At 39.8% G+C, this 24,580-nt stretch overlaps 1 protein-coding gene across 2 annotated transcripts in view; it reads right to left on the bottom strand.

Moving 5' to 3' along the window:
- Positions 1 to 24,580, bottom strand: part of ntrk3b (neurotrophic tyrosine kinase, receptor, type 3b) — a 279,414-nt gene that overhangs the window by 8,410 nt on the left and 246,424 nt on the right. For both annotated transcript variants that reach the window (XM_055154591.1, XM_055154590.1), the window contains exons 14-15: positions 17,771 to 17,943; positions 15,369 to 15,612 (exon numbers count right to left, since the gene is read on the bottom strand). In XM_055154591.1, the coding sequence (XP_055010566.1) occupies positions 15,369 to 15,612; positions 17,771 to 17,943 (417 nt within the window). The remainder of the gene's footprint in view (positions 1 to 15,368; positions 15,613 to 17,770; positions 17,944 to 24,580) is intronic.

Genomic DNA, 24,580 nt, shown 5'->3' with positions numbered 1-24,580 from the left:
ATCTCGCAATGGTGAAAGTTGGGATGAGTAGTGATGTTTAATTGGATTTAGGGGGTAAGACTCTATCCACTGAGCTGAAAAATCCTTTCTTCTGACATTAGCAAAGAATCCAGTGAAACTAATTTGTTCTTTTACTGACCTTTGGGGCTGTAACTGCTAGGCCCAACATAAACTTTAAGAAATCCTAGATCAAGGCACCATACATTCATTATTTCTTTTTGCCCATGTTTTGACCTTTTATAAAGAATAAATATCCTAAATCCAGTCCAGTACATTAAAATACTGACAACTGTTTGCTGTTTTGCTACAGATGACTGGAGCATTAACAAGGCTAGAATTCGGTCTTGGGGGTCTGTGTAATTTATTTATTTTTGTACTTCTTTATGTTGCCATGCCAGGTTATAGCTATGTCACTTCTACCTGCAGTCTCTGGACAGGTTGATGTCAAAAATAGCTCAGCTGCCAATAAAATTGACAAGCCACACATAAATTGGGACAACGCACGTCCATAAAGTATGAGGTAAGGTGAAGGTGAAACCCTCTAGAAACAGAAAATTCAAAGTAAGTGAGTCTTCTGTAACATTGCGAGTGAATGAATAAGGACAGTGCACTTACAAACTATTAAACCATTAAAATCTGATAAAATACTTTAAAGGCACAATGCTTAACTTTTCCTGGAGAGTCTGCCATCTGTCTCCATGGAAATATTGCTTTGTCTGGAATGTCCGGGTATGGCATTAAATGTATCCACTTTGCATTTACTCAATGACTATGAGTATTGATCAAAAAACTTACATTCTTACTGTGAGTGGGCTCCTCTCTCCACAGATCTGACATGTAACTCTGCCCTATGGCATCACCTGCTGTCTCCATAGAGATAAATAAGTGTAATGCCATACTGTGGAAGATTCCAGGCAACACCTCCATGGAATGAAGCTGGTCACGGCCTCTCCACCAAAAGTTACACAGTGCAACTTTAAATTGAAAAATACATGTTTAAACTAGAAAAACATTTTAAAACAGTTCAGCAAATAAAAAAAAAAGTACGGGTAAAGGTGCTGTATGTGAAAAACAGAACTAGTTCATTTCATATGGATTGCAGTAGCCCATAGTTACAAGAGTTACCCTGTACTTTCTGTGCATCTTAATTATTCACCACAATAGATCTTTTTCACAACAAGTCACGATGTATGATAAACGCCACTTCTGGTTAATGCTTTTCTCTGGCAAAATATCTGTAGAAATGTCTTACAACTATCAAGGTAAGAAGGACAAAAATGTAAAGGCTAACAACGACTAGCATTAGTGAACTACTCCTTAACAAAACTAATGCTATGGTCATGAATAAAACATAAATAACTTGTTAACTCAGACTGATTATTGATTTTTTTACTTCAAATTGACTAAAAATGTATTTCATGTTGTAGATATTAGCATAGACAGAGAGGTTTGTGCAGTTTAAATGCAAATCTGTGAACATCTATTGCATCCGAACTGCACAAATCTATCTATCTGTGCTAATAGCTACATCATGAAATTATTATTATTTTTTTAATTCTAGAATCAGTCTGATTTAACAAGTTACTTATTAACAAATTACTTATTACTTATGTTTTATTGATGGCCATAACACTAGTTTTGCTGAGGAGTAGTTCACTAATGCTAGTCGTTGTTAGCCTTTACATTTTTGTGCTTCTTACCTCGATAGTTGTGGATAAATTCTTCATGGACAGAATATGTTCTTTGTCGACCTTGTTGGATGAAGATTTGGTGATGGGGTAGGCAGATTTATGAAGCTGGTGGAAAATACGCAAGACATTTCTACAGATATTTCACCATAGAAAACCATTAACTGGAAGTCCTGCAAACCTACAGCGGGGCACTTCTGGCTGTTGTGAAAAAGGTCTATGCACTTTCAGAGGCCAGAGTAGAGTTTTACAGTCAGTGTAAGGCAGGGGTCTCCAACCTTTTTCCTCAGATGAGCTACTTTTATGAAACAAAAATGCCAAAGAGCTACTTATTTTAGCGGTTGCAAGAAATTGTAGAAGAGCTATGGCAAGCTTTCGGCGGGGTACAGTTAGATGCCTATTAAACATAAACCATTTATTACTGTACAAGTTAGGCATCAAAATTATACATTTACAATCAAATAAATCCAATTCAAGTTATTAAGCGCAATACATATAACTCTGAAATCCTTTGAGTTATTGTTGGCTCCAAAGCTACAGGTTGGAGATCCCTGCTGTAAGGCTAACAACAACTAGCATGCTAACGGCCAAACAATAAAACACTCTATAAACAGATTCAGACAGTACACAGCATATTTTGACCTACCAGAGCTGCTTATACAATATATCTGTACAGGGGTGAGACAGAATATGCTCAAACACCTGGGGAAAAAAGTAGGTATGGGCCCTTTAAGGAAATTGAGCACTGTAACATATTGTATTTTTGTCGAACATTACACCCATACATTTGCATTCATTTACCTGGCTATCCCAAACTATCAGAAGTTTTCTAACCTCCCTAAGGTTAACCATTCTGCACAACACTTTACAGTTTTCATGTAGAGGTAAACAGTGTGTCATTTTTCCCCTATAGTCACAAGTCTATACCAGCCCGAGGCCACCTGGAGTATTAGCTGCATTTCAAACACCAAAACACTCCTTTTCTTTAGCTCCTTGTTTTCTGCCTCCTGCTTACTTCCTGGCTCCACATCCTGCATGTTTTTGTGTTCACCCCTGCAGTGGGAGATGTTGGATTCTTAGGGCACATAATGTAGTAATTAACATAAAGATACAACGGGGATGGTTTCCTGATAAGGAGTTAACTACACGTGAGATTTTTACCAGGCCTGGTCCTGCCAAACACGCGGGCCAAATGAAGAGTGCTTATCCACCACCTGGTCTCATTCGATGTGAAACGACGTGCTATTGTACACAACATTACTCCAATATGGATGCTGGAGTGAGCCGTGCAGCGTGTAAAACCTCCTCTTAGGGGCCAGAGTACGGTAGGTGGGCAATGCGGTGCGACGGAGTAGGTTAAGGGCTGGTATACAATGTGTCCCCCTGTGGAGCTCGGCAAAGATTAAACAAAATTAATTAAGTTCGTGTTAGGCTAAATGACTTATCTGAGCCCCGCACTGCCCACTGCACGCATGCTAATGACTGGGAATGGGCGCACGGGTAACAAACTGGCTTGCTGTTCCCCTAATGACTCCCCAACATCACCTTGGGTTTTGGTGACAAGGCCATTGCAATTATCTCGGAACATGGGGGAAAAAAGAAAAAAAAATAGAAGGTTTGAGCACATAATAAAAATAAAATAATTGCCCCTGTAATTACCCTCATCGTTCTCACTCAATGTCACACGGAGAGGATGGCACTGCGCGGCGGGGACTGAGGGATGAGGCTGGGGCGCTTTTTTGTGTGTTGCTGTGTAAACTGGATTAGCGCTGTGCCTGTCCCACCATGGCAGGGGAGTGATTGGATTAAGGCAGAGGAGAGCGCAGCGGCGGCGGTGCGGGGCGGCGGGGGGGTAGATTACAGGCCCGGTTGGGTTCTTCTCCGGGCGGCCCCGCAGGGAGCCTCGGGAGGCCCCCAGACGTCTTAAAGGGGCCCAGATAGGCATCGGAAAACACACACTCCGCGCTGAGCCGAGCTAACCGCGACGCTATCTCTGCTCGCCGCCTCAAACAGCAGCAAACAAGTTCACTTTTGGAGCCTGTGATGTCCATTAGGGCTCTACCTGCTGTGCCGCTGCCAAGTGCAGATAAAGTGGTATCTAGTCCAGCTGCTGCACGCTGCTGGGAGGCCCAAGAGGATAGGGCTCTTCAAAACAACGCCACACACCCACACACAAGCCAGCACCAGATTAGCCAAGTCTACATTTTGTTTAGTCTACATTCATGTTTCAGTATGTCTGGTTAATGCAATGAAAGATGAACAACAATAAAGGTTAGCTGATGATTGTGGTAATTTATACTCATGTGTAAAATAGTAACTACCATTATATAAATATACAGTCCAGTGGTAGTTAGAAGGGAATAGTGGCTGCAGGGGTTAATGGTTGAGAATTAAAGATAGCAGGTAGGGATGACAAAATATCACATTTTTGTTATTTTACTGAGATAATTTTAGTCCATATTACACTAATTGCTGATATAATGTTGTTTCCTCATCACAAACATACCTGGAGTTGTGTTTTGTTTCATATAACATATTTAATATACAAATCCTGCACATTTAGACTGAGTTTGTCTCTCAAATGAAAAAAAAAACAAAAAACACTTGTCACACCTTGTGATGTCATGTGGTGAAAGAGGAAGTGCTCTGTTTTTAAGCACCATACACCTTCACTAGAATCAGTTGGATAATTTCAACCTTGGAATTGCCAATCTCTGCTTAACTAAAGGTAACAGGTAGCTGTAAACATGAAAATTACCACTGCATGACATCACAAGGTTGTGTGTTGTGTTTTGAGTTTTGGACATGTAAACAGACAAATAAAGGATTACTCAAACATATGTGGATGAAACAAAACACCACTCTGGGTATGTTTTAATGAGGTAACAGCATTTAATTCTAACATGGCTTAAAAGTCAAAAGTAAATTTTGCATGATATAGGACCTTTAATAATTTAATGATTTAATACTGATTAACTCCCTAACAAAACAACTGTGGAATTCTTAATGTTCTTCCATTTACACAGATGACCACTGTTATCATTCAGAAAGTTTAATTCCATGAATTTATGTGACAACCAGCTATAGAAGAAAGCAGGTAAGGTTTGCTTTTGTGTAAATATGAATACAAAACTGTATAAATTGAATTTACTTGTTTTTGCTTCTAAAATAATCATGATTATTACTTATTTACTTATTAACCTTGGTCTTGCCATCCCTAGTAGCAGGCAATGATTCTCTGACGGAGACAGGAATAACAGTCATACTGGTTTAAATTACGCTTCATTTTACCACTTTAATTTCCAAATTTGAACTTTTCAGACGATATCATTTCAAAGTGCACATTTAAACTCGAATGCTGACAATGTCTTGAATTAGCTGTTTCTAAAGATGTAGTTTATTCAAATGAGATAAACAGTGGCAGAGCTCATTTACATCGCCTGGCTAAATAACTCGCCCGATCGACTCAATGATGCAAGACTTTGTGCTCGGAAAGTGACTCAGATCCACTCTGCCAGAACGGATAGCTCCTGACTTGACTAACGCAGCACAAGAAACCCTCATCCATAATGCTTCCTTGGACAGCAGCCTAAACGTATTGTTAGTGAATGTTACACTGAGACACACACATTTGGTTGGGTGCATCCCGGGCCACCTAAACTCCAACTTTTTGAGGTCAGCCCTGCCCACTTGGCCATTTATTACTGCTCATGTGCGGCAGAGATGGCGTTAAAAAGGATCCAAGGAGAGGAGCTGAAAGAACAATTTACTTCATCATTCAGTAGTAATAAATATGGCGGTGTACTCATTAGCTGTGTACATTTTTGTGAGCAGGGAGGGACGGGGAGGGAGAAGGAGGGGGCGCTTGATAAATAATGCAAGAGAAGACGCTGCTGTTTGATCCTTGAAACAGTGGAAACCCAGGGACCATTTTTCTTCAAAGCAATGCGCGATGCAGGTACGGCGCTTCCTGGCAGCGATGTGAAGAACAGTCAGTCCTTGGAACACACTCATTACATTAGGCAGCCCTTAATAGGCTCCAGCACAAAAAAATGGATTTTGTCTCCAAAAATGTTATTCACTATTCAGGCAGTATGCATTGGCGGTGTCATTGTGGTGTTCAAAAGACACGGCTGGACAAGAAAGCTGTATCAGATCACAGATGGAGTTTGGTCATATGAAAAGGGTGCCTCTGCTGGACTCCAAGGAAACAGATATTCAGCAGGGAAATATGTCTACATTGTAAAAACCGGGCTGTGTGTATGCATGTTGGAACACATTTTTGTCAGCTAGTAACTAAAATACATGGCACATACTCAACCCAGAGCTTTTCTTTATAGGAGCAGTTGTAAGTAGGTTCACAAGGCCAGTGACAATTTTTAAAGGTCTATATTATGTATTGCACAAGCTTATAAACTACTTTAGGTACCTTAGCCTGTATTTCCTGCAGCACTGAGGCAAAAATATGGGCAGCACACCTGCCAAAATGTGTTTCTTTGCTTTTTTATGTTATTTTTGTCTGTGGAGCTATTGTTTAAGATTAACTTTATACAGAAAAAATGGAAACAGAAACTAGTTTCTCTTTTGTTGTCCAACTGTGCAGATCCAAGGTAGCTTGTTAGCCAACAGCAGGAGGAGATAAAGGACCCTTCAACCTGCCAAACAACTATTCATTTCCTCAATACATAAACTCAGGACATCTTTTTATTGGATTTCAGATTCCAGGATATGATGATGCCATTCTCCCAGATGGAGGGCCAGAGACTGTTTTCTCTCTTAATAACATTGTACTTTGCCATGCAGTATCCAAAAGGTAAATCTAATGATTTCTTTTAATGACTAGACCCATTAACTTACAATAAAACAAAAAGCTGCATTTTAACAACATTTATTTCAGCTGATCCCCATCTGTATTAAATATGATTGGCCCATAAAATGCTGTGATGTCATCTGAAACTCAGCAATTTAGGTAGAGAAAGGTCCTATACATCTCTATAACATATTACTTAATTTGGGTGAAAGTTGTGTGGACATGAAAAGTGAAGTAGTTTGGATCAAAACTACCATGTTCCAAATAGTTCGCTAAAACAAACTACCTGGAACAAGGCTCTACTGCATATTGGAGATAGTGACTGTGAGTTTGTTAAAGGTATTCACCTTATTCAGGAAATTGCCACCGTTGTGTGGCCTGTTTCCTAGTTGTGTGATTTTCCATAGGGGTGTCAATCTCAACAACAAATAGTGACTAAGGGCGCACTCAAACTAGGACTTTAGATCCATGCCATGCTCAAGCATGATTGCGTAGGATTCTATGGCCCGCACTCACACCTGCACAGCTGAGCACACTGAGCCGCAGTCCGATGACATCATCGCACGGCGCTGTTTGTTTACATGTTGCGCAGTAGTGCTATCGCTTTAGCAGAGAAAGAAGTCCAGCAGCAGCAGAAATATCTATTAAATAGTGAGACAGATATGTGTCCTCTTATGCACGCGCTCCTCCGTGAGTTTATGGATATAATAACAGCACGGAGTAGTGGGGACAGTTAGAGACAAGAGGCTGCAAAACTTCTTTCACTGTCCACAGTCCTTATTGAAGTTAAGTGCAAATGTGCCATGTGTTTTGGAGCAGAGTTTATTCACTCGTTTTATCGTATAAGTAAAGTGTGTGTGCGCACACATGAGCAACCATGTCATGCTTTGGCCCACCCCTCCAACCGGGCCAAAGTCCCAACCGTGCCGTGCTTGGGCATGATTCGATTGCGCTCACATTGGACAAACGTACCACGCTTTAGGGCTATCCATGCTTGGGAACCCTTAGAGAAAGGATGCATTATTGACTTGAACCTTCCATACAAATTAACCTACTTTACATAATGAACAGAATTCCCACTTAGGGAGTAAAAGTGGGTGGAACAGAATAAAGTGAATATGAACTTGATAACGCTTACAATATTATAACAACGTATACACAAAGGAAGCCAATGTTTTGCGCTCTGGACAGACACAAGGAGATTGAAATGTGTTACATACTGTATAAAATATTGTATCTGCGAATGAAACAAAACAAAAATAAAGAAAACAAAAATAACTCCAGTTTCTTATGGAGATACAATACATGACACATTATAGATTAAAAGCTCAATAAAGTCAGTAAAGCACAAGACCTTAAATGCCACTTTTAAAGCCAAAAGTGTAGATTGTCAACACAAATCTGTAAAGTCAGATTTGTTCATAAAGTACAGTCTAAGCCATTCTGTTGTGTGCGGATGAGCAGGAGGTTTGACAGATGGCCGTGATTTAGGACAATATTCATGTCTTTTATGATGTTGTCCCTGCCTGCTGTTACCCAGTCTTCAGTCTTCAGGCCTCTGGAGGACAGCGAGCATAAGGGTGACTAGTCAGCACTGGGAGGACTGAGCCTGGGCCATTTAGAATCACTCAACACAGGCAAAGTGTCCAATGCTGTTAGGTCCTGCTTATCTCTGCACTCTGTCAATATTCCACTGCGCTGCTACCATTGATGCTATCTCCACAAACAGAGGCGTGTGGCTTTTCAAAAACCACCTCCCAGAGTCCACTGAACGGCTCTAAGCAGTCGGTCTTTTATGTGTGCGTTTGTGTGTGTGCATGTGTGTTTGTGTGTCCGGAATCAGCAAAATATTCAATGTATTATTCAACTACTGCAACCAGTCTCATTGAAAGAACCAGGATTTGGGCGAATAAGTCAAGTCGGCACACTTCGCCGTTATACACCCACACCTCTAGACTTGATAAATTATTGCTTTCTGTTCAACGCACACATATACCCACAGCCAGGGTGGTTCAATAAAAGTTCACTCCACATGTGCGACTCATGCATTTTTTACTGTGATTTATTGATTTTGTTATGATACTGTGTACTGTACTTGGCCTGGTTTTTCCATGTTTGACAATTTTGGGTCAGGCATTCCGTTCACGGTGCAGTTACTCCGGATTTTTGACCTTGGCCGACCGGAGGTGTGTGTGGAGCTGCCAGGCGATTCCCTTCATGTGTCAGAGAGTGTTTTGGTCAGTATCCGGTTCACCTCATTGCCCTGCGGACCAGACCCTCTCTCCTCTCCGTAGCTAACCCCCACCCTCCTGTTTTCCACACAGTCATTCCAGCCCACCCTGGGAGGCCAGAGCACCGTGGCAGGGACACGGCTCTCCTGCCAGGCTCCCACTAGGAATATCATGGGGACAGAAGCTAACGCCCCGCTGTGCCAGATGAGTGCTTCTAGCTCAAAACATCCACATGAGTAAACACAAGCACACTGCAAAAATGAGTAGCTGCAAGAGCTGAAATAACTTGAATTCAGAATATTAAACTGGGTTTTGAAAAAGGAAAACTGCTATGAAAATGGTGCTGTTCGTGCTTGTAAAAAGTGCACTCTCTAACTTTTCTACTTGCCCTGATGGAGGTCTGTTTTGCCTGAAATGGCCCACAGTATGACATTACACTGTCTTATCTAGCTTGTATTTATTTAATTACAGAAGTTTTGACTCTCAAAATTGCCTTAAAAAACTTGCCTGGCAAATCCAGAATGATCTCTCTCTGTATTATTATTTTTTTTTTTAATACAGATTGATATCAGTCTGGTCCCAATGCCCTTTGTCTCACCTCAAGACTGGTCAAAAGTGATTGTGCAATTAGAAGTTTTTTTCAGTGACATGTGAAACAAAGAACTTCATTGATCATTAGAAATACAACCAAATTTATCTCAGTTCAGATGAACAGTTTAGTGTTTTGCTCATTAATTCTACAGAAATCTGCAATGTTTTTCAGTTCCTCATGATGCTTTTTCCTTCATTTTTTCCAGTAAGGATGGACAATGCATGTCTCTGAATGGCTAATCCACCAGATCATCTGAAAACAGAGAGATAAACCAATGACCAGAATCACATCTTCGTAAAGGATTGAAAAAGTGTGTTTTCTAAATCCCTCCTCGATTTATGAGTGTTTGCATGTTATTGTAAACAGTCCGTTAATTCAATTGTGTATGTATTTATCTGACTAGTTCCAAATTACAGTCAATATCAAGTTGCAGTGGACCAATAAGTGCAATTCAGGCAGAAATAGGCATACTGAAATACTCCCCTGAAACAGATCAAATGATCTAAAGTAAATAAACCACACCATTTAAAACAACTTAAAAGACCACATTCATTTTCCCATCGCAAATCGTTTTAATTCAGGTTGACAAGCAACAGTGATAACATTATAACAGTTCAAGGCAGGAAGTATCAAGTCAACCATTTGATAAAGAGCGTTTTGTGCCAAACCAGCTGTGACTATTCTACAGAGGCAATTAAGTGAGCTGTGCAGGGTCCGCTATAATAAAATGCCCTTTATTTTCTCTATTGGCCCATTGTGGAACATGTAAGATGCCAAATGTGTAGGCAGTAATATCAAATACAAGAGCTTTGGTTACTATACACGCATGCCATCTGCTGTTAAGATGTATTTTACTGGTCTAAAGATTTAATACTTCTCTTGCACAATTAAGACTCTGCATTATCCATTCAAACTAAACTGCTAAGCTCCAAGCTATAGCATAATAGTATTTAAAGAAAGCTCCCAATATGGTTTGTTCACACTTACATACCCATCACATATTAACTTAAATTAAACTAGAAGCACAATGGGACTAAACCAGGACTAGAAAAGAACCAAACCAAGTCTGCATCGGGACTCAACTGAGCTCATACTAGGTATTTCCTGGCAAAAGTTATTTTTATGTACTTAAAATGAAAATAGTTAAGGTATTCTGATTATATAGTTCCTGCAAATACCTAAACCAAAATAAATCAAAGGTCTGTTTAAATATTACTTTGTACTGCTCAAGCAGTGTTTTCTAAGGAAACACAGAGAATGTATTTGTGTTTGTCCAGAGTCTGGAAAGTCTTTTTTCAAATATCTAATAATAGTCCCAATCTTGTGCTCCCTTGTTCTATTCTGAATCCTCAGAAGTGCTTTTATGTAAAATAAGTCATGCATGACAGCAGTAAAAAGCCCATACATCATATCCACATTTCCTATAAGCCCCATTATGATGATGGTATTATGGAAAGCGGGGCCAAAAATAGCACATAGTACATTTTTAATAGAGCCATCTGAAATGACATAAATCATGTTTTCAGGTGAGCTCATGTCTTATTAAATAAAGGCAGGCTTGTGAAGCCCCCTGTAGCTGACACGTGGGATACATGCAACACCCCAGCAAGTGGGCTGGAAGAGGAGCTTCATTAGACCGGGTGCCAAGAGCGCACAAACAACGGCTGCCAAAGCCCATACTCCCTATATGGCTTTCCTGTTCTCCCATTTGTTACAGCACACTTCATTCTTCAACACAATGTGAGCATTAATATAGCCTGATGAGACACAACTCTTTCACCAACAACAGGTGAAGTGAAAACTGACATTAGTGAACAGTTTGTCCTTGAAGGTGATCACATCAGATAATAACAATGAATCTCTTATGACAACTGTACAGCGCTGGACTTCTGAGTTAGATGTATTTTGAACAAATTCCAACAAACTTACTTTGAATATCCTTTTTGTTTAATGGTAATAAAAACATTAAAATAAATCAATAATAATAAATCAAATACATAGTGTAGGGTATAAACGAAATAGTAAACATGATGTCCCCATGGTTGTTATTCCCTACATTTCCACTAGTCTATATAGTTTGCTGCAGCTCTTCAGTGATCAGCATCCACAGATAATATCCAAGTGATGAACGGGTGTGGTCCATTTTGCTTATATATTACGTAATTTAACGCTGTATTTTAACAAAAGATATCTTTACAATCTGATCTATTGCCCAAATGTGAATGTTCTGCCTGTCCTCTATATATGAAAGTGTAATTGGCCAGATTCCAGCTGAGCCTCACATATCCACTGTATCATGTCAGTTAAACACTCATCATTGATCCTTGCTTGTCACTTTTTCATGTAAATATGAGTGTACTCATAATGCTGATGCCCTCCTCACAGGCCTGCAGCTAATGCTCTATAATGTGCTCACCAGTGGAGATGCACCAGGGGGTGATAAGCATGCAGATACAGACACATGAGGAGAGCCTACACGCCCGCACAGCTCTTCAAACACGGATAAGCCAAACGCACACGTTCTGCCATGCTTACTGGTTCTGATCATAAATCTGCCAGCATTCTATACATTCAATTATTCTCCTGCACAAAAAGCCATCATAAATATGCATGAGTCCAAGTATTTATATGCCCTTGATGTTAAGCCCTGCACGAGCCCATTCCACCAGAGCATGTGTGCACAAGTGTGTTTAATATTCTGTCATTCCCACACTTCCCCATGTGCCGACACTGTTTTAATTGTGTTAAATAAGCATAAGCTCTGTATGCAGCAGGGAGGCTGATTTTTGACAAACAAAAGGTTGGAAAGAACATATGTTAATGGGCTTTGTCTCTGTCTCTGTTGCTAGGCACTGATACTGAGAAGTTTAGTCTCTTTGTGAAGTCATTTGCTATTCAAATACAGACCAACAGGTCTATCAGGATTTTATTGTATTAAATGTAGGCTACAAAGTCAGTCACATTATCTAGATTATAAAAAGGGATGGCCTAAATAATATAATTCAACTACCAACTTCTTCAGACAATGTTATCATAATATCACTATTATTGCTCCTGTTCTGTCTCTATATTTTTCCTTAACTGTTTTACTGCTACTTGTAGACTCTTTAAAAGTTTGTAAACAAATTAATTCTAAAATTTAAGATTAGAAAATTCCTGATTAGTTACAGAATAACATCATAAATAAAAATACCATTATATTTTTTGGAGATAATAACTACAGTGCAACATGTGAGTGCTATCAGAGCAATCAGAAAACATTAGTACAAGTATATTCAATCAGCAGGACTAGTCTGACTTATGTTGTCAACAAAATTGATACACGTTAGCAAACACTACCAAAACTGAAAACTCAAGAAAAAACACAAAATGGATTTAAACAACACATTTTCAGGAGCCTGTGATCAATACAACCATTCATGGTCCTGTGTAGGAGTTAGATTTTCAACAAAAATTGTAAGTAACTGAAAAATTATTCTAGCCATCTTGTGACTGTAATTTTATATATGAGAGACTTGTTCAAGAGCACTTTACTTGTTGTAGGTCCAAGTAAATCAGATCTTTATGGTCAGATTGTGTTAAATAAAATTAAAATTGACGTCTAACTTGAGTAACAGATCTTCAGACAGAGAAGAGCCTACAGTTAGCACCACACCCCAAGAATGTTGATGACATCAGCTTCAAAGTATCAGCAGATTTATAGTACATTTATATATTTATACTAGCTCTAAATCACTTCAAAACTAAACTAGAGAAAACTTGCAGATAGGTCCATACAGGCAGATTAACAGTACAGCGACGCAGATGGTGTGCCGAGACAAGACGCCGGGTAGCATTTCCTTACAAATGATGTTTTATGTGATGATACACCCCCAATAGACAAGCGCTTCCTATCTGCTGGCAATGCCCCCAGCAAAGTCCAAACCTGGCCAGCTGTCACACTGACTAAACAGCATCAAGCTCTGCTAAAGTCATTTCAGCGCAGCTCATCACTCCACTTTATCCACTTATTTTGTTGGTAAAACGCTTAACTTTCAGGGCCCACGCTGGACACCTGGGTTGGAGCGCTCAGGGCTGCTAATCACTTTAAATGGAAGAAGCGGAGTGAATGGGGAACTGTCTGGAAGTAACTCAACAGTGCTATAAATCCAAAACAAAATCTACAATAAACACAAACCCTGGACTGTTCCCTAATTTTCCATGCATTTGAACAATATGTGTCTTGCTCCAGTACAGATATACTGTATAAGCAACTCTTGAAGTCAAAAGAAATCCACTGTGTACAATCTATATCTAATTATAAAGCATTTATTGTTTTATAATCAGGAAGCACTGTCTCTATCAACATGGTGCCAAGGCAAGGCGCCGTCTCAAGAGCTCTGCAGACTGTCTACTCTGGTTGTTTTTAATGGCTCGTGGTGCACTGTGAGCTTTTGCACATGCTTTTCCAATGTGTTTTGTAACTATAAATAGCAAATAAACTAACCTAACCATTAGTATGATAGTTGTTGGGATTGGGGTTGGGATTACTGTGGCGGCTCAGTTCTAGTCTGGTCTCTAAAAGTTGTGAAAAGTGCTTATAAAGTTATCACGGTGAATTATTAAGATGCTTTTAATGCATAAGTTAGATGAGAAATAACCTTGGATCCAGGCAGAGTGTCTTTAGTATTACATTATAACTTTGATCATTATTTTACCTTTTGCGTACTGTAATTGTAATTGCATTTTATTGTAATATTTATCTAAAACAACTTAATAATAACAACAGGTCCACTGACTTCCTGTACAAAACTGCAAAATTGATAACCTTAATTCTTAGTAAAATGCCACCGTAACAAGCTGCAGACTTTTAATTACATGCCGTTTTTGTTTTTTTGCTACTCTTTTATAATTACATGTCAGTACAGAGAAGTGGGCGGAGATAAGGGGTAGGATAAAACAGAAATCTTCTAAACATTCAAGCGCTGAATGCAGGACAATACAGTATTACTGAAACATGCATGAATTTATCAAGTTTGAGCATAAACAAATGATGAAGGGACACTGTTATAAATGTGATTGTGAATGCAAATTCTAAAAAAATAATTTTTCTATTTTACATAATATTTCATTTAAATATTTTATGAATGCAAGGATGATGGTCATTAAGCTCACGGGCAAGATGACTCAGAGGTTCATCTAATGCAAACTCAATTCTTATGAAAATAATGTTCATTTTCTTTTTGCTGCGTGATTGTACTACATTATTTTGCATTAGTTATTTAGTTCATGGCTATTTTTGCATCATAAACACAGCCAAACTAGAACAGGTGTTAATTGAGCTAAACAAACATTTAACATATCGTCTCTCAGCGCCAGCAATGTAGCATTTGGCACGCCATAGCACACACCAGAAATAAATGTGATATGTAAAGTAATAGTACTAACAATATAATGAAGTAATATAGTTTGAACTTGGAACACACAGCAGTGAAAATTGCCAAGAAATGTTATATATGTAAATGAATTTCCACGGAGATTGTTCTTTTAGGTTCTGGAATGGGTAGATGGGTGGTCTAGAGCCAGTAATCCTGTACTGAGGGGCCCTGAGTAACTTTACAGGAAGGGTTCACCATCTGCCTGTCATCATAGAGATGCTATTGCTTTGCTTCTTCCACAAAACGGCATTAAATTCTATTCTCAATGTATTCATTTACAGTTTATTGCTAAAATGATGTTAGTGTGTTCAGTTCTCCACAGATACGACTTGTAACTTGGACTGGTGACTACTCCATGGAGATTTATTAGTATACATTGGATACTATACTTAAGCAGATTTCAGGCAAAACAAGACCACCTCTATTGGACAAGCAGCTCACAGTCCCTCCACCAGAAAGGTTGCATAGACTTTTGTACCTGCCACAGTGTAGTCAAACACATATAAATTATACATTTCTTTTTAGGAATCATCATACTTGAAATTTTTCCTTTAAAAAAAAACAAACACCTAAAACACCCTTATCTGTAATCCATCTTTAAAAACATCTGTAACCATAGTGAGGTCTTACCCTGTAGTAATCGCTGCTGTAGATGTCCCGGGACATGCCAAAGTCTCCGATCTTGACCAAGAGGCCATTGCCCACCAGGCAGTTGCGTGTGGCCAGGTCCCGGTGGACAAAGTGTTGTGATGCCAGGTAGACCATCCCCGAGGCGATCTGTGAGGCAATGTGGAGCATCTGTGACAGGCTCAGCTCCCCATTGGACTGCAGAGGCTGACCGTCCACCAGGATCATAGCATCAGGACCGTGTGCTCTGTCAGAAGAGAATACAAAACACATCAGCACTTGGTTGTGGTAGTTTTAACAAAAGTGTAACAAACAACTCTACAAATGGATCTGGATTAAGTATTCTTTCTTCCTTTCTGATTTGAAGGACCTTTCCAGATTCAAAAATATATTTTTATTTGAATTAAATAATTTTATTAAAACTGTTATTAAATTGGGACTGAATTATGTCACAAATAGAAATATCAATATCATATCAATATTTCATTGATTCATTTATGCTGCAAAACTAAATATTAAATATATATACTAAATATTCGCATTCAGACCTGTTAAAATTTGTAAATGTTGAGACGTCACATTAACCCACCCAGTTGTTTTCTTCATACCAACAAAGTAAAAACAAAGTAAAAGCAAACTTCACTGCAGCATCCTCTACATCAGCCACCCCAGCCTCTCCATTACTAGTGCACTGATCCTGTTTTTTCTTTTAAAGAATCATAATTTCATCACATCTCGGACACCTGCTGAGTTGCAGGTCATCGTAATTCTGCAAGCGTATTCATACAAAAACCTGTTTTCTCAAAACTATTAACTTCTACTGGCATGTTGGTAAATCTCAGTCTAAGTAGGTCTCATATTAAGTCACACAAACCCAAACTAAGTGGAGAGGGGCAGAGCTCTTTGCTGCTTAGCATGTCTGGGTAACAATGAAGAAGCCATTTCTGCAGAGCTGCTCCCTGCTGCTCCCATCACCTCTCCGTCAGTGTGATTACAGGCCTGGCACCACGCTGTTCTCGCTCTCCTCCCTGTCTCTCACTTTTACTGTCATTTCTGCTGTAAGTGCCTGTGTAATAATTGTGCTCCACAAGTCTCCCAACTCCCCAGCCTTTTGTCTATACATCAGCTTGAGTAAGTTCGCACTGTCCTACATGTACAGTTAAACCTGCCTGTCACATCCCCTGTTCATCCCCATTGATTCCCCTGCACTTTTCATCTGTTAAATGTGACCAACAGGACCGGCAGACCAAAAATCAGCCACGTCTTGCACCTTTGGATGAAAGAATTTCATCATTCGCGACATCGCCTTTCATTTCAGGAATGATTTCCCAACAGTAAGTCTTCACGCCCTCTCGAATCTATGCGTGCACACTCCATCGGAACGTGTCATCTTTTCAACTATTGCCCAAACTTGAAAACTTGGGGCGGCCACACGCACTGGTACAGTCACAGTGGGATTGTCGTGCATGAAAGTCTACTAATCCTGACTGCTCCTGTACGTACCGACATCAAGAGGAGTGAAGACGGTCATTACCAAACATGATGTACAAGAGTTGTGTCACTTTGGTGTGGGCACATCTGAGGTCTCCCTGTTCTGTTTGAAATTATGCAAGAAAAGCTGCTACTGTTAAGTACCCAAGGAAATAGAGTGAGGAATAGGAATCACAAAGTTGTAGCATTTCATAATATACAAGATTAATTGAGAACATTACGAGTGAATTGAAAAAAAAACCAAAAAACATCATGATCTTTGGGTCAGAAGACTTACACGGACCAAGACTCAACAAGTGGATGAACACAAAAAGTGACAGATCTCTTTGCTGGTGCCTTTGTCATTTTTGGCCTCCTTGGTGGGTGATAAGTTGATTTAAAACCAAATTGTGATATGACCTTATAACACTCTGTCAATTTGTAGAAATTATTATAATGTGATTCAGTGCCTTTCTCTTGACATATGACATTGACATATTCATTTCATTCCATATCGACCAGCTGACACCCAACAGAAGAATTCTTGCTCAATACAGTTTGGGCCATACCACCTTAACAATGCCTGATCTTATCTGCTTTCAGAAGTTACGTAAGATTGGGCCTGGCTAGTACTTGGATGGGAGAGCTCGGAGAACACCTTACTGTGTTGGTGGAGGTCAAAGACTTGTGGTACAGACTGGCAGCCTCACTTCCAAGGAAGCTGTGGCTACAATAATAACTTGCATGGATTAAAAAGACTCAAACACATCCAGGGTAGAAGATGTTTGATTGGAACAGGAGAAAAAAATAATAATTAAAATAAAACAAAAACAATTCTTTGGTATCTTTGGATTTTTATTTTTGTTTTGTTTGTTTTCTTATTTTTACAAAATTCATCACAATTCAAATCTAAGATGAGTTGTTGGTGCACTGACCTGAGGAACTTGTTGAGGTCTCCATGCTTCATGTACTCAAAGACCATGATGAGCGGGTCTCCATCCACACACACTCCATAGAACTTCACAATGTGGTCATGCTGCAGGTTGGTCAGCAGCTCCGCCTCTCTCTGGAAGTCTTTCCTCGCAGACAAGTTCGGATCCTTCAGCGTCTGGGGAAAAGGAAAATGAGTTATTTTTCAAACAAAGAGACAATAGTGAGGCACATTTCAGGATAATCTGCAGACAAGACAGAAGCATCTATTCAAAGACAAAGAAAACAATGCTTTATCAGTTACTAGAAGTATCCTTGGCACTTTCAAATAGTGTCTGTATGCCGAGAACAAAGCAATGGTTTATTCGTCAGCAGGAGGTAACACATTCACAAAAATAATATCACCAAATTAGAATCTAATGGCTCTTTTATATTTTGGAACAATCAAAAAGAACAATTTTGTCAGCTTTTGAAGACGCTTGTTGCGCTGTTTTATATAATTCTTGCCCCAATTGTGTCTAAGCAGTAGTATGCATTGCTGTATTTGTTGATTTAGCCTGATATGTATAAGAGGACCTGTCTACCAGTCAATAATGAAAAACTGCTTTAAAAAACTACAATAAACTACAACATGCACAATACAATTTCTTGCTGTTACGTTTTTATGACAGTTGTAAACAAAATTTGCTTATGAAAACATATTCCTCATTCATCCAGTGGAAAAGTATCACAGTAATCATTTGGATATTTTTTTAGGGTAGATAAGACCTGCCCTAATGGAGGAGTTATAACCTGAAATTGCTCTGATCATAAACTGAGGACATAGAAGTGAACATGGGTGCCCTTTCGGCTCCATCAACTCTGTTTCCAATTGACTTTACATTGAAAAAATTGTCACGCCTCTGTCTGAAACTGCTGCAATCATTTAAAAATGTTCGTATTAAACCCGCTCTACATGATCCTGGTTTATATTTCCTTATATGGAACTCAGGCGTCACACTCCCCTAGTCCACTTCTTGACTTAGGTAAAATCTTACCCTAGTTTTGGGTTGTTTTGGAGTAGAACCAGCTCCTCAGATTTGTACTTAGTCTTGATTCCATAAACAGAATCCAGATGGTCGGGATGGAAAGCTTTTCTACCACTGCTTATATAAAATCATACATATTTATTTATGGAGACAACAAGACTCAAGGGCTTGTGTTGGGTAGGTTTTCTCTTGTGCGGCCCATTCTCTCATCAGTTTTAAAGGCTAATCTTACAGCTGCACATTGTCACATACTCCAACCTAGATCATTATAGGTCAGAAGAAGCAATCAGTGCTCAGATGTACCGGAACACTTATAATTCTTTGTCTTTTTATAACTGCTATATTTCACTACACTGCACCATTATCTAAAGTGACTATTTCATCTACAATCACTTCTAGAGTACAACAGGTTAAGATCTCGGCTCTATCGCTGCATGTCTGAAATATTCCAGCATGAAAATTGGTTTGAATGTAAAAAAAGCTTTGATGATCAAACAGAAAATGCTGAATAGAGCCCTTTCTGTCACTTGGACACCAGCACTTTTAAATGTACTCTTGCTTTGAAAAATCCTACGTCTCTAGTCTGGTACAGGTACTTCATGTTAATGCACTATCCAGCTCTTTTAGAAATCCGACACAAAGCGATTCATTGAAGCATGTTTTTGTTAAATATTTGGATGGTAAATAGAGTGCTACATGACGTGGCGGCGAGATGAGATACAGTAGCTTGGCTGTTAGCGTGCTTGTGAGTGCAGCATGCTAACGCTCTGATATGATTGGTAAACTGATCATGCCGGGCCCGCTTTGATGTGCAGTACACAGCCCTGTCTCGATAAGCTGTCAATCGGTGCCGCGGGCATCAGACAAAACATGGGCCAAATGAAATCACAGCTAACATGCTCCATGGCACCTCCTATTGAAGAAGAAAAGGGACTGGTGATGACACTGTTAGTGACAAGAAATATAACATCATCTATTCGACCCTGAGCTCTACTTCCTCAACTGACTGATGTTGTTATAGATGAAGGAACCTTGGTATAGAGATGTATTTGCTGCAGGTAGAGGTGGGTAGAAATGCAAGGTAACTTACCCGCATTCTTAAGCTCTGACTAATATGGAATATGGGGGTATAGATGCTTATTAATATTCACTTAAAAGGAGGGTAGTGTATGTCAAATTCTTATAAAGATGACCTATCTATGCCCCAGATAATAGTTAAGCATATTCAAATATTACTTTTACTAATAACTAATAGGGGTGTGTAAAAATATCAAAATATCAATATATCGTATCGTTTAATGTGATGATACAGTATTGATATCGTGGGTGACTGTATCGATATATCGCCAAGAGTATTTTTAGGTATATTTTACTAAATTACTTTTAATTACAGAACTACAGTTTTGCTGCTTGTTCAGAGGAAGGAAACTTGTTTATGCGGCACATCTGACATTTTCACTGTTTTGATGATTCAAATGTTGTGTTTATGAACTTGTTTAATTGTGATCCCATTATATTCATTGTCCATAATGTATTCCATAAGGCCCAGTTGAATTTGAGCAAAGTTTGAAGCAGCTCTTAGGGTCAAAATAAGTCTGCTATGTACTGTCTGCAGTGGCAAGAAGTGATTTAACAAAGACAAAGATTTTTATTGAAATATATTGTATAGAATAAAAAGCACACTGTATCGAGATATGTGTTGTATGGTGGCCTGTGTATCGAGGTATGTATCGTATCGGCAACTTCTTAACGACACCCAGCCCTAATAACTAATATTTGATGTTTTCTTAATTGCAAAAACATTTTATGTGATGCTATTTTTTTTTTTTTTGTCATTTGATATTTTGGTTCTCAAGCCAATAGTTCAATCACAAACCAGTAACTGCATCACCTAATCACCTAATCAGTGCTAGTGCAGGCTCAGCGAGTGAGGCATGGCCCGTCATTATACTGACAATGAGAAAAACTTGCATGTGTCCTTTATATGCAGGTTAAGGCACTGGCAGCCCTTGTCTTGCCTATTCCCATTGCTCATTTCTGAGGGTCGGGGCCATGAACCAGCTTCCTCAACAGACTCCATTGCCTTGCCAAGGTTGTGCATTTCCCAAGAGATGTTTTGGTCCTATCATCTCTCCATCACCTTTTGTCCTCTTGACATCTATACGGGTGCAGAGATTTTGGGCCCTGATGATATGGCCAAAGTACTATAGATTCCTTTGACTCATACAGTTCATATTAGTTGTCATTCTGTCCCTATTTCCTTAAAGACTGACTCATTTGTTCTGTGGGTAGTCTACGGGATCCTCAGGATGTGTCACTGGCAACCCAGGCTCAGCTGATTATACTTTAAAATGAGTGAGAGCAAGGCTACATAACCAGCCTTTAACAGTATAGGGACCTTCCATATATTGTTTAGGCCCTATATGTCATAAAAACGAAGTAAGTAAGTGCACAACTAAAACTTCTATCTAAATCGTATTTTTTTCACTCAGATAAATACAAATGAGTAAATGCAATCTCTTCCAAACCCACTGGCTATCTGTTGTGCCCTGTGACTATACTGGAGGTGTGGGAGATGAACAGCAGAGCAGGTACAGCGGCCATAAAATTCTATTACCAAATCAGAGTGCACTCTTAAGGAAACATCCCCTGTCTGGGCATCTCTCCAAAACAATACCTCCAAGTGCTCTCAGGGCAATAAATTGAGAGGAAAGCGCCGCAATGAATTTTCCTTTTGTTGACCTTTAAGGAGAATTTTAGAAAGCCCCAGCCGCCTAATACTATAACACAGATTGGAACATGTGAAGAAGGCAAACAGCAGGACCCAGTATTGTGTTCTACAATCAGACAGGAACAAGTGCATGGTAAATAGTCATGCTTTTTGGAAAATGAAAGTTATTCTGCGGAAATGAAAGGACAAGGTTAGAGTAGTCTCTTGTAGTGAAAGTTGGAGTGCTTCCTTTACTGGTAAAATGTGCTGATTCGGCAGAGTCGTGTTCAGAGCCCGAGCCAGCTTAAAGGCACGGGCCAGAGCTAGACAGAAGAAATATTACCTCCTGCAGGAAATTGTAAACGCATACCCAATTTGGACGTGTAGGCAGGAGCAGTGGCTTAGAAATGTATCTTATATTGAGGTTCACAGGGCTAGAGAATACGCCAATAGGGAGTTTAGACTGTGACTGCATAAGCTTTGTAATTTAAATATCTTGTTTTCTTTCATATACAACCCTAACCATAGACCCCTCAGCACATATCCAACCAGATGTTCCTATGCATTTTAATGTCATCAAAAACTATTACAATCTGCCATATTCACGCACAAATATATCTCTTTATGTTTTCTCTTTACTACAAATACTAATTAGTATGCCAATGTTAATGGCCAAATTAATCAGAATCAGAATACATTTAATTGCCATTGTCAGTGAACAGAATTCACAAACTACTTGCTTCTGCGATATGAAGCAATTAAAACTGTTAAATGCATGTTTTCTTAAAAGGGTTTGATGTACATTAACAAAACAAATGAGTTTGTCAAATCTTTCATGATTTCCTGATCAAAACATTTTACTGAAATATGTGTAGTACAGTATCAAAAACCTATGGCACATTTAAACTGGCTACTGGCTTAAAAACATCCATCCATCTATTTTCTTCTGCTTATCCGGGGCCAGGTTGCAGGGGCAGCAGTCTAAGCAGGGACACCCAGCCTTCCTCTCCTCTCACATGGAGGAGCAGCGGCTCTACTCCAAGCTCCTCCTGTGTGACTGAGTTCCTCACCCTATCTCTAAGGGAGCGTCCAGCCACCCTGCAGAGGAACCTCAATTTGATCACTTGTATCCACGATCTCATCCTTTTGGTTGTTACCCAGAGCTCATGACCATAGGTGATTGTAGGAAAGTAGACTGATTGATAAATCAAGAGCTTTGCCTTTCGGCTCAGCTCCCTCTTCATCACAATGGTCTGATATAGTGACCGCATCACTGCTGATGCTGCACCAATCCCCCTTTCAATCTTGCTCTCCATCCTCCCTTCACTCGTGAACAAGACCCTGAGATACTTGAACTCCTCCACTTGAGGCAGGGACTCCAGCTGATCTTCATCTTGGCTACTTCCCACTCTGCTGCAAACCGCCCCAGTGCATGCTGAAGGTGCTGGTTCAATGGAGCCATTAGGACAACATCATCTGCGAACAGCAGAGATGAGATCCTGTGTTCCCCAACCCGGACCCCCTCCGACCCCTGACTGCCCCTACAAATTCTGTCCATAAATACAATGAACAGAATCGGTGACAAAGGGCAGTCCTGGCGGAGTCCAACATGCACCAGAAACAGGTATGCCTTACTGCCGGCAATGCAAACACAGCTCCTGCTCCGGTCATACAGGGACCGGACAGCTGTTAGCAAAGAGACCCGGACCCCATTCTTCCTGAGCACCACCCACATGACACCACGATGGACATGGTCGAATGCCTTCTGCAGATCCACAAAGTACATGTGGACTGGTTGGGCAAACTCCCATGAACCCTCGAGCACCTGATGGAGGGTGTAGGGTGTTGGATGAAAACCACAGTGCCCTTCCTGAAGCTGAGGTTTGACTATCGGTCAGCTTCTCATCTCCAGTACCTTGGAATACATCTTACCGGGAAGGCTGAGGAGTGTGACTCCCCTGTAGTTAGAACACACCCTCCAGTCATCCTTCTTAAACAGAGGGATCACCACCCCGGTCTGCCAGTTCAGAGGTACTGTCCCCGAGAGCCACGGGAAGTTGCAGACACTTGTTAGACTGCAGACAGTACATAGCAGACGTATTTTGACCCCAAGAGCTGCTTCTACAATATATCTGTCCTAGGGCAAGACAAATGTTGCTCAACTTCAAATGGGCCATGTGGAATACATTATGGCCAATGAATATAATGGGATCACAATTAAACAATAGCTGACTATCCCTTTAACGTTATAGTTGAAGTCCACTTAAAAGCAACTTGTATCTTTTCCATCCATGCTATTAGGGCATTAGGGCTGTCAGACAAAAGCAGTGGTTTCAAACGCATTAGTGTCAGTGGAAACAACACACTAGGAGGCGATGCTGTTTGTCAAAAGTTAAACCTTAAAAGCTTGTGGCGGTAATTGCAGGCTCTGTGGATGCTGGAGGGACAGGTGTTAAATGGGTAAATAGAAAACTCAAGTAGATCTAATGGCTTCTATTTGAATATGGACCATAAACTTAATTTACATAATGGATAAAATGTCTAAATATAAGTGCATGATAATACATTATGATATGGTGGGGTAGCTGTGATATTAACTGCTAAAACATAACATATATAGATCATTGTGTTACTTTTTATTGTTTCTAAGTCCTCCCTCACTTTTCTCTCTGCGCAAAGTCACCCCCCTTCACAGAACTATCACTACACAATCAGCATGCGTCCTGATAATGAAGCTACCGCACCTCGCACCAGGTTTGTCAAGCTGTTGTGTACAGTTTTGTATCATGTGTTTGTATATTTATGGAGAATTGTCGTGTGGGAGGATGGATGATGTAGGCTTGTGTACAGCTAAAAGTGCAGCTAAAGGAGAGTACGGATAGGGCCTGGGGGGATCACTAAATTACTCAAACATGCATGGATGACATCCTAAATCTCTTTAGGAATTTTTATGATTTATGTAATTTATTTAATATTATGGTTAACATGGTAGAAATCTCAAAAATTAATAATACTCGTTCTTTAAAGCCTTGTAATTTTACTGTGGGGTCATTCCACGCCAAATCTCCGAATGTCGC

This window comes from Boleophthalmus pectinirostris, unplaced genomic scaffold (genome assembly GCF_026225935.1).
Source record: "Boleophthalmus pectinirostris isolate CB_2022bp ecotype Guang Dong unplaced genomic scaffold, ASM2622593v1 HiC_scaffold_19, whole genome shotgun sequence".
NCBI classification, from domain to species: Eukaryota; Metazoa; Chordata; class Actinopteri; order Gobiiformes; family Gobiidae; genus Boleophthalmus; species Boleophthalmus pectinirostris.
The sequence above is the reverse complement of the archived record's forward strand: the minus strand, read 5'-3'. Positions and strand labels throughout refer to the sequence as shown.